The sequence below is a fragment of the Oncorhynchus keta genome, chromosome 15 (genome assembly GCF_023373465.1).
Source record: "Oncorhynchus keta strain PuntledgeMale-10-30-2019 chromosome 15, Oket_V2, whole genome shotgun sequence".
NCBI lineage: Eukaryota > Metazoa > Chordata > Actinopteri > Salmoniformes > Salmonidae > Oncorhynchus > Oncorhynchus keta.
In genome coordinates, this window is record NC_068435.1 from 40,798,062 (window position 1) to 40,812,211 (window position 14,150).

A 14,150-nucleotide genomic window follows, 5' to 3' on the forward strand; every position below is an offset into this window, starting at 1 on the left:
CATGCTTATTCAGCCACTGGATAAGCATTTTAGAAGAGCAGAACTCTCTTGCTAACACGATACCAAAGCATCTTGTGGCAGAATATCGTTGTAGTCACTAAACACTACGGCTCTTCCATGCCAAAGTCTTCTGTAAGCCAGCACAACGTAGCAGCAGGATGTCACGGCGTACTGTAGTCCCTAAATGTCTATATGAATGGCGCACTGTGTGGTTACGTCACATCTTCAAAGTGAATGCCTGAATGAAAACCGTGGACTCTGTGTGAGGGCTGAGCATTTCAACATCTTCATTAACCTAGCCGTAAACACCAAGCCATACTGTTAATGGGCATCAAGGCTGGCCAAACGAACGCACACAAGCTTTTTAGGATACTATGAGCAGGGCACTACCAGTCAGCAGCAATGTTTAGGCGGGTTGCTAGGCAGGCTCCTACTTGTTCTCTCTTAGTCAACGGAGGAGGAGGTGGAGGAGGAAGAGAGGCAACCATAGGATCTATCTCCTGTACGGGCACAGCGTTACTTCACTTAAGAGGGTCGTTTTATACTAGTTCACATGAATGTTTCAGTTCAATATTAGGCTGCTTTTCTTGAATATTTTCTTGAGACTTGGATCACTTACTAAGGGCGTGATTGTGGAAGTTCTTTAGTGTTTAAAAGGAATGATCAACCTGTAGTTGTATCAGGGCAAAGAGAAACTAGTTTCCTAAAATATGGAGAATCTCCATTGGTGGTGTTTTAGTCCAGGACGAGGCTTCATTTGGGTCAGGGAAACTGGCCCTCGGTGTAAGGCTTGACACTTGTCTATCTGGGTTGAGACTCTATACCTGATCCACCTCTCCCTGGGTAATAGGCTGGGTCTGGAAGCGGCTGTTGGCTCTGCGCTGACGAGTGTCGCCCCTGGAGGCCCCGGCCCCCTCTGCAGCAGGCTTTGAGGGCTGCTTGGACAGCTGGTTGAACAGGGCCATCTTCTCTGCAAGGCTGTGAGGAGAAAGGTAACATACTATATGTCAGTGTGTGGTCTGTCACTAGGGTCTATGTCCCCATCACTTCCATTGAATGTTAGCTAGCGGCAAGTAAAGTTAGCTGAAGTTTTTAGTGGCTATTTAAAGAAACATGGATTACAGTTTCTCCTGACCCATAGACTTCTTTCAGGGTGTGGGCCCATCTCAAATCAAGTTGTACAATTTAAGACATGTTGCCATGAGTTCAAAGAGAATTAAAATCAAGCTTCAATTGCAACTTATGAAGTGAATGCTGGCTTTTTGCTATTTTTTTCAATGTGATCTATTTTTGCTTCCAAACACCCTTTAATGTGTTTACATAAGAGGATAAGAGTTGAGCACATTCTCTCTTTTTACCTGAGAGTTGAAAGGTCGGGCTCATCTGGACCCAGGTCCTCCATTATCTTGTCAGGCCCAGGCCCTGCTCCATCTCCTTTGGGCTGGGCCTCCCTCTCCCTTTCTTTCTCCCCGTCCTGCTCTCCAATGCTCCGCACCATAGAGCCGTGCTGCGATGCCTCCTGCAGGCTGGGAGGAGGAAGCGCGCACACACACACACACACACACACACACACACACACACACACACACACACACACAATTATAATGTACCATACTGTACAATTGACGGACAGTATCTAGCAAGAGCATGTCAACATGCTAGATAATCAATTAGGTAATCAAAACACATTCTGTGAAGTAGCAATACTACATTGTTAATAGTCAGACAAATCTGAAGTTTGCACTGAGCTCAACCACATGAACACAATAATGCTTAAGCCTTGGTGATACTTATGATCACACTAACTACTCATCTGCATAAAACATGTACAGGATCCTGTGAATAGCATCAAGTTCATTCATTGATATTCCTGAACAAAACATGATACCGAAACGCTGCAGTCCGATTCTCCACCCTTCTCTGAAAGAGTGCAATTGTACACTCCCTGTCGTGGATTTAAAAGCATAGGAGAGTGGAGCACTCAGGATGGTGGATAAGGGTAGTAAGCATTGGCAAGTGCATACTTTGGAGAAGGGTGGAGAATGAATATGTAGCCATTGGGCGGCAACAGGAGTTATAAGTAGATGTGCGAAGCCTGCACTGAGATAATCATGGTGCGCATGCAGTCGGCCATCTGTACTAGAGGATATGGACGGTTGGTTCTCTCAGCATGTTAAGTTTAACCTCAGTCGGTAAACAAACCGGGTGCTACACATGAACCTGACACACTGAGCTTTAACTGGCTTTACCTTTGACCTTTTCTCCCTCAGTCATAGCTTTAGAAGACGTGTGACACATTTCAACATAGGAACTTAAAAGGGATTAGTTCTCACCCGCATTACAAAATGACATGGCTAGGTAAACAAAACCAAAAATATAACCAAAACCAAAGACAGCATGGATTGCTGTCTTATCTTGTCCACGGACTGTTTACAAGGAATCCCATTATGCCATTTTGTAATTTAGGTGAACTATCCCTTAAAGAGTACAAACAACACTGAAAGCAGTAGGGGAGAGTGGGGTACGTTGAGCCACCCTTTCTTTCTAGGAAACCATACACAAAACGAATCATGTGACCAAATATTTAGGAAGAGGTCATCATTTCATTGTTTCCACTCGATAGCCCAAACACAAAGTCAAAATTGGCTATTGTAAAAAGTCATGAAAACAATATAGTGCTTTTTGGTCATAATTTAAAGCTAGCATTAAGCATAAGGTTAGCAGTGTGGTTAAGGTTATGGTTAAGGTGTGGGTTCGGTTTAAAATGTGAAGCAGGCAGGGTTTATGACTTTGTGACCGCGTTAATTAGTGACAACCTCACTTCATGGAGTCTGTGAAGGAAGAAACAACATGGGGAAAGTATTTATTTAGATGTATTTTTTTTTATGTCATTTTTATTCATTGTGTTATAGGTTTCATGATGCTTGTATCGAAACCAAAGTAGATCGTTGTAAGATTTGTAAGAGTCTCTATAAACTACAATATGAGGTCCTAAACCTAACATGAAAGTGCATCCTTGTAAGTGCGTGGGCTAATATAGTCACAATGTTTGCCTTAGGGTAAATTGAGGCAATGGCCACCATACTCCATACAAATGATGATTACATTTTGTGCATAATGGGGTGAATCCAGATCTGAGTTACGTGTGCATCAATTAAACTGAATTCCCTTTTTGTGCACCCTTCTCTCATACTGATCTTGAACTTAAGTATTGGCAAATGCATCTGTCCGCCAGGTATTCGTTTGGAGATCACAGAAATGGAGGTGTGTCTACAGATATGCTATATTTTGACCTGGACTTAATTCCCTCATAATTCCATCATGCGCAAGGAGACCTTGAATAAAGTCGAGCAACATGCCAGATCCAAGTGGAAAAACATCAACTTTAATTTTTCTGAAAGAATGATCTATTATAAATTGATAAGCGCTAATCCGTTTGGATGCGTGGATTGTAAATATAAACGACAAATGTTTTAGACATAGTTTAACTTATGATCGCTGGATGTAATTGTGAAAGCAGTCATATTTCAGCAAACGGAAAAGCATGTCAACTTGACAGGTATTTTGGCCTCTTTTCAAGTCTGCCCGAACTTTTCGGTTATTTTGAACAATTTCTCTCATATGAATACTAGCCACTATTGGTAGCCACCGTCAGTAATACCCACATACATAACTGTCACTTGGGTGAAATGACTGTTAGTTTCCTTCAATTTGTAGCCTACATTTTGCATCATACCATTACATCGTTCGTTTACCTTTCTTTCCACTGTCACGTCTGTGTGGTTGGTCCTGATGGTCGCTACAAATAGTGGATCAGATTAGGATAAAGTATTACAAATTGTGCAATAACTTGGGACGTGTAGTTTATTTGAATCATTATGGAACGCAGACCATACCTAGCAGGTTAAACCTGGCGCCTGCCGCACGTTTCACGACAAACTGGACCTTTTGTCATCACAGTTCTGTGATTAGTGAAGATTAGAGTAGACTTATAGGACTATTGTTCACTTCTCACCTTCCAATAGGTCATGGATTGAACCATTTTAATATGGAAACTTTCAGGATACATGAAACCACTGTATGTTTTATATATTTTGTGTGCAAAGGCTGTCCCACTCTGTTTATGTATGGTTCATAAATACTTCCCATACCCTAAATAAAGATCAGAATATTTTTTTTTATCATCTACCAATTGGTGCTGAAAAGGAGACGAATATGCAGGTATTTAGATGGCTTTCTTTCATTGATCCCTATTCTGAACACGTCTCTCGATAAACAGTATATTCTATTGAGACTTTTCGAGATTTTTTTAAATTAATGGTACACCATATTTAAAGGGAAGGCTTTACATAAATGTAGTGAAAATCCTATTGAATAAAAAACTCCACAAGAAAATCGGTTGGCTAGCAAGTGGGAGGGTTTTCAGTAGTTTAATTGTATTTATTTAGTGTGCGCAAGGGAGCCACTCCTGAAAAACCCATTACGCACCTGCATACGGTAAGTCTGAATACTAACTAGTGCTTAAATCAAAACGTGCAAAAAGCATATAGATTTCCTAAGTCTGAATCAGGACCAGTATGCATAGTAATTTGCCGTGTGTCATGCATATGAACTCAGGATAGCCGTTTGTATTGTTACAGAGCAGACATCATCATGCCCCGTGTCAACAAATGTAAAACAGGCAGGGGTCTAGCTCCCCTTGAGGTTCTTGAGAAAGCAGCCAAGGAAGTTTTGGATTAAAAAAAATTGACTGAACGACACTGAAGAGTTAGAATGACAAAGAAGAACACAAACATGTACCTGTACGAATGAGAGGCCTTGATAGAGTATCAGAGGCATACAAGGTCTTATCTGACGACACGGATTCCGAACTTGCTAATCAAGAATTTTGCGGACCAGTTGCATGGACCTCAAATGCAGAGAACTTGCCTACAAATGGTCACTTCGAAACAGCATCCAAGTCCCAGACAACTGGTCAATAAATGGAAGGGTAAGTAATATTTAACAGACAAATCTATATCTGAATATAGCATACATATTATTTAAGATATACAATATACCAAACCCCCATTCCATGAAAACTTTGACCTAACCAGCACCATCCCCACTTACCCCAAGGTGGCTCAACATACCCTGCCCCTACGCTCAACTTAGCCCATACCATGGGTAAGTTGTGCCAAGAGATAACTTCTTTTAGAATAACAATTGGTTATGTTTACATGAATTCTGATTATTTTCAGGGATACACAAAATCCTGAAATATATGTAGAGTTCTTTGTTAGAAAGAAAACTATATTTCCCTGGATGTAGTGATGCTGAATGTATAAAAGGGCTAAAACTTACCCCACTCTCCCCTAATGCTTGCGGAGTTGAAATTAACTAAAGAATCTATTGTGTTAAAACAAGTTTATTCCCCCGATAAGGTTCAATTTCACACAGATATTCCGAGAAAACAAGCAAGCAGCATGTGAGTGGGCACTATGAACACTATAAACAGCAGAGGGCACTGTAGAGCAGATGTCTGCCTGCCTAGTACATTCCACCTGTAGCTCTAGACAACAACTACAGATTTTCTTTATTTTACCTTTATTTAATTAGGCAAGTCAGTTAAGAACAAATTCTTATTTTCAATGACGGCCTAGGAACAGTGGGTTAACTATCAGATTCATTAATAAAGTTTCAAAATGATGGTAACTTTCCCCAGATTCCCATTTTTTCCAGGAATCCCAGTTGGAAGATTCCTTGAATCGCAGGGAATAAGAAGGACATCCGGAATCAACTACGATTTCAGAAATGTACTGACATTTTTCGAAACACTATGAATGAATCAATAATAACTTAATATCCATGCATTGCCACTCAAGAAAATGCAAAGCTAAATGGAAGATGAAAAACATCAGTCTTGCAATGGAGTAAGAAAAGAGAGGAGGCATGCAAGGTTTAATTGCATTTTCAATTAGGTAAACCCATGGTAAGCCCATGTCGAGCACACACACACACACACACACACACACACACACACACACACACACACCTGTAACTGGTCATGGTGGTGCTGACTACAGTGGGGCTGGGGATACGTGCTACTGTGGTGTGGACCGTCACCGATTGCGAGGACAGAGCAGAGGCACTTTATATGTGCAAAAAAGTGTCCCACATCGACAGGGACAGTCACATAGGGAAAGGAGTCACAGAGAGATAGAGAGAGAGATAACGAGAGAGCGAGAGAAAGAGAGATAAAGCGAGAGAAGTCACAAAAGCAGCAGAATCAGAGAAAGAAAAAAGAAGTAGACAGGTGAAAAGAGTCAAACAAGAACATCACAAGAAGAGAGATTGGAAAGAACATCTTTACTTTGACCAAGTGTTTGTCATTTTTTTTACCCTTCCGTTGGAAACTAAATGACGGCAAGGCGGCACTTAGTAATGATCAGAGGGTGTCAGACGTACGTGTGAGCGATGTCCACTTCCTCATTGGTGATAGGCTGTGTGCGCGCACGGTCCTGGACTCGTCTCAGGCGCCTCTCCACGGCAGGGTTACGGGACCGCGGTTTGGGGACGCTATCTGTGGTCTTCTCCAGCTCCTGTGAAGTGGAACGAAGAGACACATGCTTATAGTACATCTCTGCTCATCAACAACATGCAATCAAACCATGGGAATATACTATTTGCGACGGTTCCCCGGCACAGATTAAGGCTCGTCCTGGACTGAAAGCATGCTCAATGGAGAATGTCAATTGAAATCTTTTTTCGTTCAGGACTAGGCTTAATGTGTGTCTGGGAAACCGGCCCTCAATGTAAACAACTACACACGAGGCAGATACTGTACCCTAAATAGTGACCTCTTAGCAGCCACACTCATCTTAGCTCTCTCATCAAGCTTCTCTTCGTCAGCTGAAAAAGGGAAGGGCGAACAATTGTCAGTCCACAACACATCCACAATACTAAACCCACTGAGGAGTGCAATTCATGGGTTGAATTGTATTCATTTCAGAAATGACAAATTGACCCCAACCCCGGTGTGAATGTATTTCCTTGACCTCAAACACATGTCACCTAAAAATCACCCTGCCAGACACAGTAAATGAATCTAGAGGACGATTATTCTTCGTTCAACACCATTCTAATCTTTGTGAACCTCAACACATCCCTCAGACACGTCCATCCATTGGGTTGTCAGATGGTGAGCATTCTGGCTAATGAATAGTTATTCAACTAAGAGTGGTGTTGGTAACTAAAATAAAGCAAATCATCTCCACTGATACTTGCCTTCTGGGTTCTGTAGCTCGGTTGGACTCAGACGAGACCTGAGGGAGAAAACAAACAAGACATTGATCCAAATAGACTCAAGAATGGTCTTTTTCTATAGGGCACAAGATACCCATTTATTGAGAGCAAAAAATCCCCATGGTCTGCACCATGTATCCCACAAACTCCAGGGGAAGAAAGAAAAGCCACTGTCCACAGTGTACCCACTGGTTATCTTAGCAAATGTATTCTGTGTACCTTTTCTGAGAGACGTGGCCCTCAGGGGCCTTCAATACCTATCAGACTCTGCAGAGGTTACGGACTGTCCTAAACCTCTCACCTATCAGACTCCAGCCGCTCGGCAGAGGTTATGGACAGAGTCCTAAACCTCTTACCTATCAGACTCTGCAGAGGTTACGGACTGTCCTAAACCTCTCACCTATCAGACTCCAGCCGCTCGGCAGAGGTTATGGGCTGCGTCCTAAACCTCTTACCTATCAGACTCTAGCCGCTCTGCAGTGGTTATGGGCTGCGTCCTAAACCTCTCACCTATCAGACTCTAGCCGCTCTGCAGTGGTAATGGGCTGCGTCCTAAATCTCTCAGAGGACTTGCGGATGTCTCCAGGGGTGATGTAGCGCCGCGGCCTCCGCGCTGTGCCACGCTCCCGATCAGCGCTCCCAGCAGCCGGATCTACTTCCATGGCAGTAAGCTCTACTTTAGTTGGCTCCCTTTGTAGGGTCGCGTGTTGGGATGGAGAGAGCGACGAAGGCAACAGAAAAGGAGGATAATAGTGAGAGAATGAACGGCAAGGTCAGTTTTCTCCCACAGCAATCCAGACATCCAGGTTAGAGGTGAAGTCACGCACAAGACGATCACACCGCAAAAATGAACTGTCCCCAAAATGAGGGATTTTGTCACCAGCCCAATTGTGTCCGAACCCACACACAGCACAACATGCAGCAACAAACCCCTCAAGTTTGCCCAACAGGCTGACAATAACAGAGTATGTCCAAGCAGCTGGCTCAACAAACAATAAGTTATCCCCCCCATACTTGCTTAGAAGATCTCTTGATATCACGTTTGATTATTCCATATACTGCACTCAAAAAACACACAAGCAGAAACATCTCAAGCCTCATGTTAGGATGAGAGTCTATATTAGTGTTAGACAAATCAAACTGATTAAAGAGATTAAACATGCTGTTCCACCTACAGCTCCGGCTTCCTGTTGGCGTTCTCCAGATATGAGTGTCGGAGCTGGGCCACGGAGACCCTGGTATCCAAGGTCCCCACCTCCCCATTGGGCAGTACCCCCACTGCCACCCCTCCCGCCCTGGTCAGGTGGGCTGCCATGGTAGCCTCTCTGCTGGCGGCTGCCCTCTCCATGCTCCTATAGGCAGCCGAGCGCTGACTTACGCCGATGTCGGACATGGAGCGAGTGCGGACCTTGAGCTTGGGGGGCCCAGCCTGCCCGGCTGGCTCCATGCTCCTGTGTCTGGCCTGAGGGAGGTAGGCACCCCTCTGGAGGTAGACGGCAGAGTCACCCTGCTGCTGGTCCTGCAGGCCGTGTTGACCCTGGAGGTCCTGCTGACTCTGGGGGTGCGGATGCTGCTGGAGAGGCTCAGGAGCCTGTTGCTGCTGGCTGGGCTGGGAGTGGGAGGTCTCCATGCGACTGACTGGACCTGTCTCCTTTGTGTCCTGGCTGTGGCTGGACCAGTGCTGCTGCTGCTCCCTGGGCCTAGTCTCCCACTCCTCAGAGTCCGCCCGACTCGTTCTCCTCCCCCCAGACCTATAGCTCTCATACTCCATGGCGGTTGAGGTGGTGGAGTCGTCCTGGCGGCTGACTGGCCCCAGGTGGGGCTCCCCTCTCTGGGGGTCGTCCACACTCTTCTCCCTGCGGCGGATCTCTGAGGGCAGCACGGCCTTCCGGCTCTTCAGCAGCCCCTCGGTGTGAACCTCCTCTCTCAGCGCCTGCCTGCCCTCCCTGTGGGTCTCCCTCTGGGTCGTGTAGATGTGGTCAGTGCTCACCCTCCTCCTTGGAGTATCCACCTCCACCACAGGGGCTCCAGGGAGCTTGGTGGCCACAGGGGCCGGCATGGCTAGGTAAGGCTGAGGGTCCATGTGGGTCCCCTGGTGACTCCCCTGATGGGTACCCTGGTGGCCCATGGTGGGGCCTGATGTGTGTGTTCGTGGTGCTGAGGCGTGGGGGTATGGGACGTGGGCGAAAGCAGGTTGGGAGGGCTGAGACGAGGGGCCAGTCCTTTTGTAGGTGGCAGGGTCAGAGCTGTGGCCACGTTGGGGCATGTAGTGAGCTGTGGTGGTGTGAGCACGATCTCGGTGTCTCTTCACTGGGGGCTCTGGAGCTGGACCCCGCTCTGCAGGGGCCCTTTGGACGCCGCTGTCGTCTTTCGATACTCTCTCTCTTACTCTGATTCTTAAAGGGGGAAGAACCGATTAACGAACCATAGCACTCATTTTCAAATTGAAGACAATCAATGAGACACCCAAATAAAGTACCACAGTGCCCTTGTCAAATTGATGACGTAGTGATTTGAAATGTGTCATTAAAACTGTGTCCAAAATATAGTGCCTGGTCAAAAGTAGTGCACTATTTCAGGAATAGGGTGCCATTTGGGATGCAGATGGAAATGCACACCAAGTCGACTATAAATGTCAAGTCACTCTGGACAAAAGTGTCTGCTTAAATAACTAATATGTAAATGTATGTTCCATTTTGTGGTTCAAGACTAATCCTTGCTATATCATCTCTAGCTGACTCAAATTTCTCTATGCCAAAATGTGAGCGAGCCTAAACTATTTTTATCTATGACCCCTTGCTCTTAGCAGCCAAAGGTCACGTTAGGTTGCGTCCCAAATGGCAGGCCTCTGGTCAAAAGTAATGCACCAAATAGGCAATAGGGTGCCATTTATGACGCAGCCCACGCTAATCTCCTTGTACACCACTAAGCCACCCCTAATTGACGGGCTGACGCTTCATTTGACATGGCATGGAAGGAGTTTAAACAGTATAAACACGCTCCATAGAGACAACAGCACATCTCCATTGTGATCTAACACTTCACTTAATTGTTACTAGGCAGACAAGGTCACACGTAACCTGAGTGCCAATCTGTTTGTGCTACCATGCCAAGTCCTTGTCACTCATGTTGGGCTACGACAATGACAGCAATGGAGTTGGCAAAAGCACAAACAGATCTGGGATCAGGCTAGGCCACACAGGCTGCACTGCAGATCCTATGTTTGTTGGAGTGATTGCCACTTATATACCTGTTGGAAAGTTAAACATAGCTAGAACCTCTTTGTAAATGAACTGCTGTGTCTGTCGAACAGAGAGGGTATTAAATGAACCAGATAGCATTGTCGGCTAATAAATACAAGGGAACAGCCAAGCTTTTACAATCCACCCAAGGCGTGTGTCCAAAATGCCACTCTATTCCCTATATAGTCTACTACTTTTGACCAGGGCTCCGGTCAAAATGTGTGCATTACAGTATCTAGGGAATAGGACACCATTTGGAACACAACCCAGACCATGTTTCTACTGGCTTGGTGCAGGGCCTCAGTGGGGTGTGCTCGGTAGACCCACACTCACCTGTCCATACTCCTCAAAGTAAGGTTGGCCTGGCCATGGGCCCAGCACCTCTCACACTACAGCCCTGCCTTCAGCTGGCCGGTCATGCAGAGGATCTGGGACAAACTCCGCTCCAAAAATATACTTCACTAGCCTAGCGAACACTTTCCTCACGGTCGTAAGACCGGCCAAGCCTAGACAACCCTACACAGTCACTCTAGTGATATCCACTGTGAGCCGACGTGTCTAGACAGAAAGTTAAGAAGGCACTAATTGTAATTCTAAATAAAACATGATTTATCATAGAAAACGGGTTAGGAGAAATGCGCAATCTGATTAGCTGAAATGCCGAAAGCAGCAATTCACAATTCCCCAATATCCAGCTGACTCTTGTCAACATGAATAATAAGGGTTTGTTTTCAGACTTACACAATCAGGTCATTTTGACTGTGTCTCAGTGAGTGGGCAACCTATATGAGTGCAGACATACTTACTCAGCTGGCATTTTCTGACTCAGTGGACAAGGCCGCAAAGGCTGAGTTGGACCGAGCCTCTGACTAATGTTCACACCCGAACACCTACAATACTCAGTACTCACTCACATCCAGCCCAACTCCCTCTGCCTATCAGACTCAGGGCACACATAATGGCACCCTATGGCACCCTATTCCCAATATAGTGCATTACTTTTGACCAGAGGCCTTTGGTCCTGGTCTAAAATAGTACACTATATAGGGAATAGGGTGCCATTTCAGACACAGGTAGAATCTGCTTGAACTGTGTCACACTGTCATTATGAATTGAATATATGTACATAGATAAATATTTACAACATAGTACATACAGAGAATTCAGGGAACAGAACCGAAAATGTAATTATTTGAGGTACATAACCCGAACCGAGAACATGCATTTGTAGTCTACTTGTGTGCTGCTATAGCCCCTTGCTTTAGCTACTGTCGTGGAGTTTGCTAAATATATTCATAAAGAAACAGATAAAACACACAAGGTGACATACAAGGCTAAATCAAGGTGACTTACGAAGATGAGGACCAAGAGCAAGAGAGGGAGGGCTGTGGTGTAATGTCCATAACTAAAGAGTCATTCATTGTGGAATCTGAAAAGTCACTTATCCCAAAAGCATGATGGTGTAACCTACTTATTATGTGCACATGCTAAAAGAAAGGAACGAGGTGGGGAGATAACTGTGTCATTGTAGCAAACTATTTATAAACAAAAAAAAATGATATTTTAAATGTTTTGTTCATTTTTGTTCTATTACCTGTACAACAGGCCATCATTTACTTTGGCCCTATAGGTCTGGCATGTTCCCACGTTCAAGGAGCTTTCTGTTTTGATTGAGTTATTTTACCTAAAAACCATTAGACCTACCTATAGAAAATTTTAAAAACAACTCTGCATCTCTGCCCAGCCTAGCAAGAGTGGCCAAAATTATGTTTAACATCCCCAGTGGCTCTGCATGTGCGTAGAGGATTTCTCTGCTGCTGGCTGGTGTTGTGCCGAAAAGCTCCCCCCTGACAGAATTCCCCCTTCGCGCGAACGAGCACACACTCAATTCTTCATTGCTGCAACTTGCTTGCTAGTTGAGATTTCTGATCACATTAGGCCACGTTTCATTACATTTTTTATGGAGGTTTGATCACGGGGGGCACTAGTAATGTCTGCAGTTTTCAGTTTGGCTATTTGTTTCAAGTGTATTAGTCTATTAAATAAATCTCTTTGCCAAAATTCATCATCTCTCCCATGACTTATTCGATTAGTCATTGTTCTGAAATGTTTATTTCTTGCCTACATTTTACTCCCTCCTCTATGTTTAATATAACACACATACATTAATTATTCATTTGTTTGCCTATCCTGGCGTGGAGTTTGTTCTATAGAGAGTATTTGACTCAGATATGTGCCACAGAAAGTATCTGACTCTAGCCACAGGGCTATTTCCTTGCCTCCCTCCCTCCAATCTTGGGACTGCAAGGCCTGGCACACTTCTGAATAATTGTTGGTGACCTATCGTGTCCTCTGATGTGTGGAAGTATTAGACTCGTCACAAAAGGAAGTGGTTATTTCAGCAATAATACTTTTCAGAGCCCTCTACTGTTCTCTCTATCCATCCCTCAATCCCCCATCCCATCGTGCTTTTCCCTCTTATGGCTTTTCCTGCATTTTTTTTACACTTTTCTTTTATAGTTTATAATATTGTAGGTACAGTAGTAATAATAACAATAATAATAGCAATAATACATAAAAAATGTGTACTCTGGGCGAAAAAGAAAGTTCAAATATATAAGTCAACATGAGTGCATATCCATAATCACAGTAAACGGTTATAATAATCGAAAAAATATGTAAAAAAATAAATAATAAATGTAGAATAATATAATAAACAAAATTATGACTGAATGTGCCTCCATGAAGAATCCCCTCCCCAATAGGTCTATTCGTCCTCAGTAGGACACCCCAGGCACCTCCACCATCCCCATCAACCCTCAATAGGACACCCCCAGCACCTCCACCATCCCCATCAACCCTCAATAGGACACCCCCAGCACCTCCACCATCCCCATCAACCCTCAATAGGACACCCCCAGCACTTCCACCATCCCCACCAACCCTCAATAGGACACCCCCAGCACCTCCACCATCCCCATCAACCCTTATTAGGACACCCCCAGCACCTCCACCATCCCCATCAACCCTTAATAGGACACCTCCACCATCCCCATCAACCCTCAATAGGACACCCCCAGCACCTCCACCATCCCCATCAACTCTCAATAGGACACCTCCACCATCCCCATCAACCCTTAATAGGACACCTCCACCATCCCCATCAACCCTTAATAGGACACCTCCACCATCCCCATCAACCCTCAATAGGACACCCCCAGCACCTCCACCATCCCCATCAACCCTTAATAGGACACCCCCAGCACCTCCACCATCCCCATCAACCCTCAATAGGACACCCCCAGCACCTCCACCATCCCCATCAACTCTCAATAGGACACTTCCACCATCCCCACATCAACCCTCAATAGGACACCCCGAGCACCTCCACCATCCCCATCAACCCTCAATAGGACACCCCCAGCACCTCCACCGTCCCCATCAACCCTGAATAGGACACCTCCACCATCCCCATCAACCCTCAATAGGACACCCCCAGCACCTCCACCATCCCCATCAACCCTCAATAGGACACCCCCAGCACCTCCACCATCCCCATCAACTCTCAATAGGACACTTCCACCATCCCCACCAACCCTCAATAGGACACCCCCAGCACCTCCA

The 14,150-nt window shown here is 45.0% G+C and overlaps 1 protein-coding gene across 25 annotated transcripts in view; it reads right to left on the minus strand.

The window, feature by feature from the left end:
* LOC118395246 (supervillin-like) overlaps positions 1 to 14,150 on the minus strand; it is a 112,864-nt gene that overhangs the window by 28,360 nt on the left and 70,354 nt on the right. For 20 of the 25 annotated variants that reach the window (XR_008065393.1, XR_008065392.1, XM_052464092.1 and 17 more), the window contains 9 exons: positions 8,460 to 9,680; positions 7,795 to 7,974; positions 7,267 to 7,304; positions 6,827 to 6,891; positions 6,448 to 6,581; positions 6,035 to 6,130; positions 1,359 to 1,526; positions 825 to 978; positions 435 to 500 (listed from right to left, as the gene is read on the minus strand). Coding sequence is in view for 23 of the 25 variants with exons in the window: in XM_052464092.1 (XP_052320052.1) it covers positions 435 to 500; positions 825 to 978; positions 1,359 to 1,526; positions 6,035 to 6,130; positions 6,448 to 6,581; positions 6,827 to 6,891; positions 7,267 to 7,304; positions 7,795 to 7,974; positions 8,460 to 9,680 (2,122 nt within the window). In the remaining 2 variants the exon portion in view is untranslated. The remainder of the gene's footprint in view (positions 1 to 434; positions 501 to 824; positions 979 to 1,358; positions 1,527 to 6,034; positions 6,131 to 6,447; positions 6,582 to 6,826; positions 6,892 to 7,266; positions 7,305 to 7,794; positions 7,975 to 8,459; positions 9,681 to 14,150) is intronic. The other 5 variants (XM_052464114.1, XM_052464109.1, XM_052464101.1 and 2 more) reach the window with 4 other exon arrangements.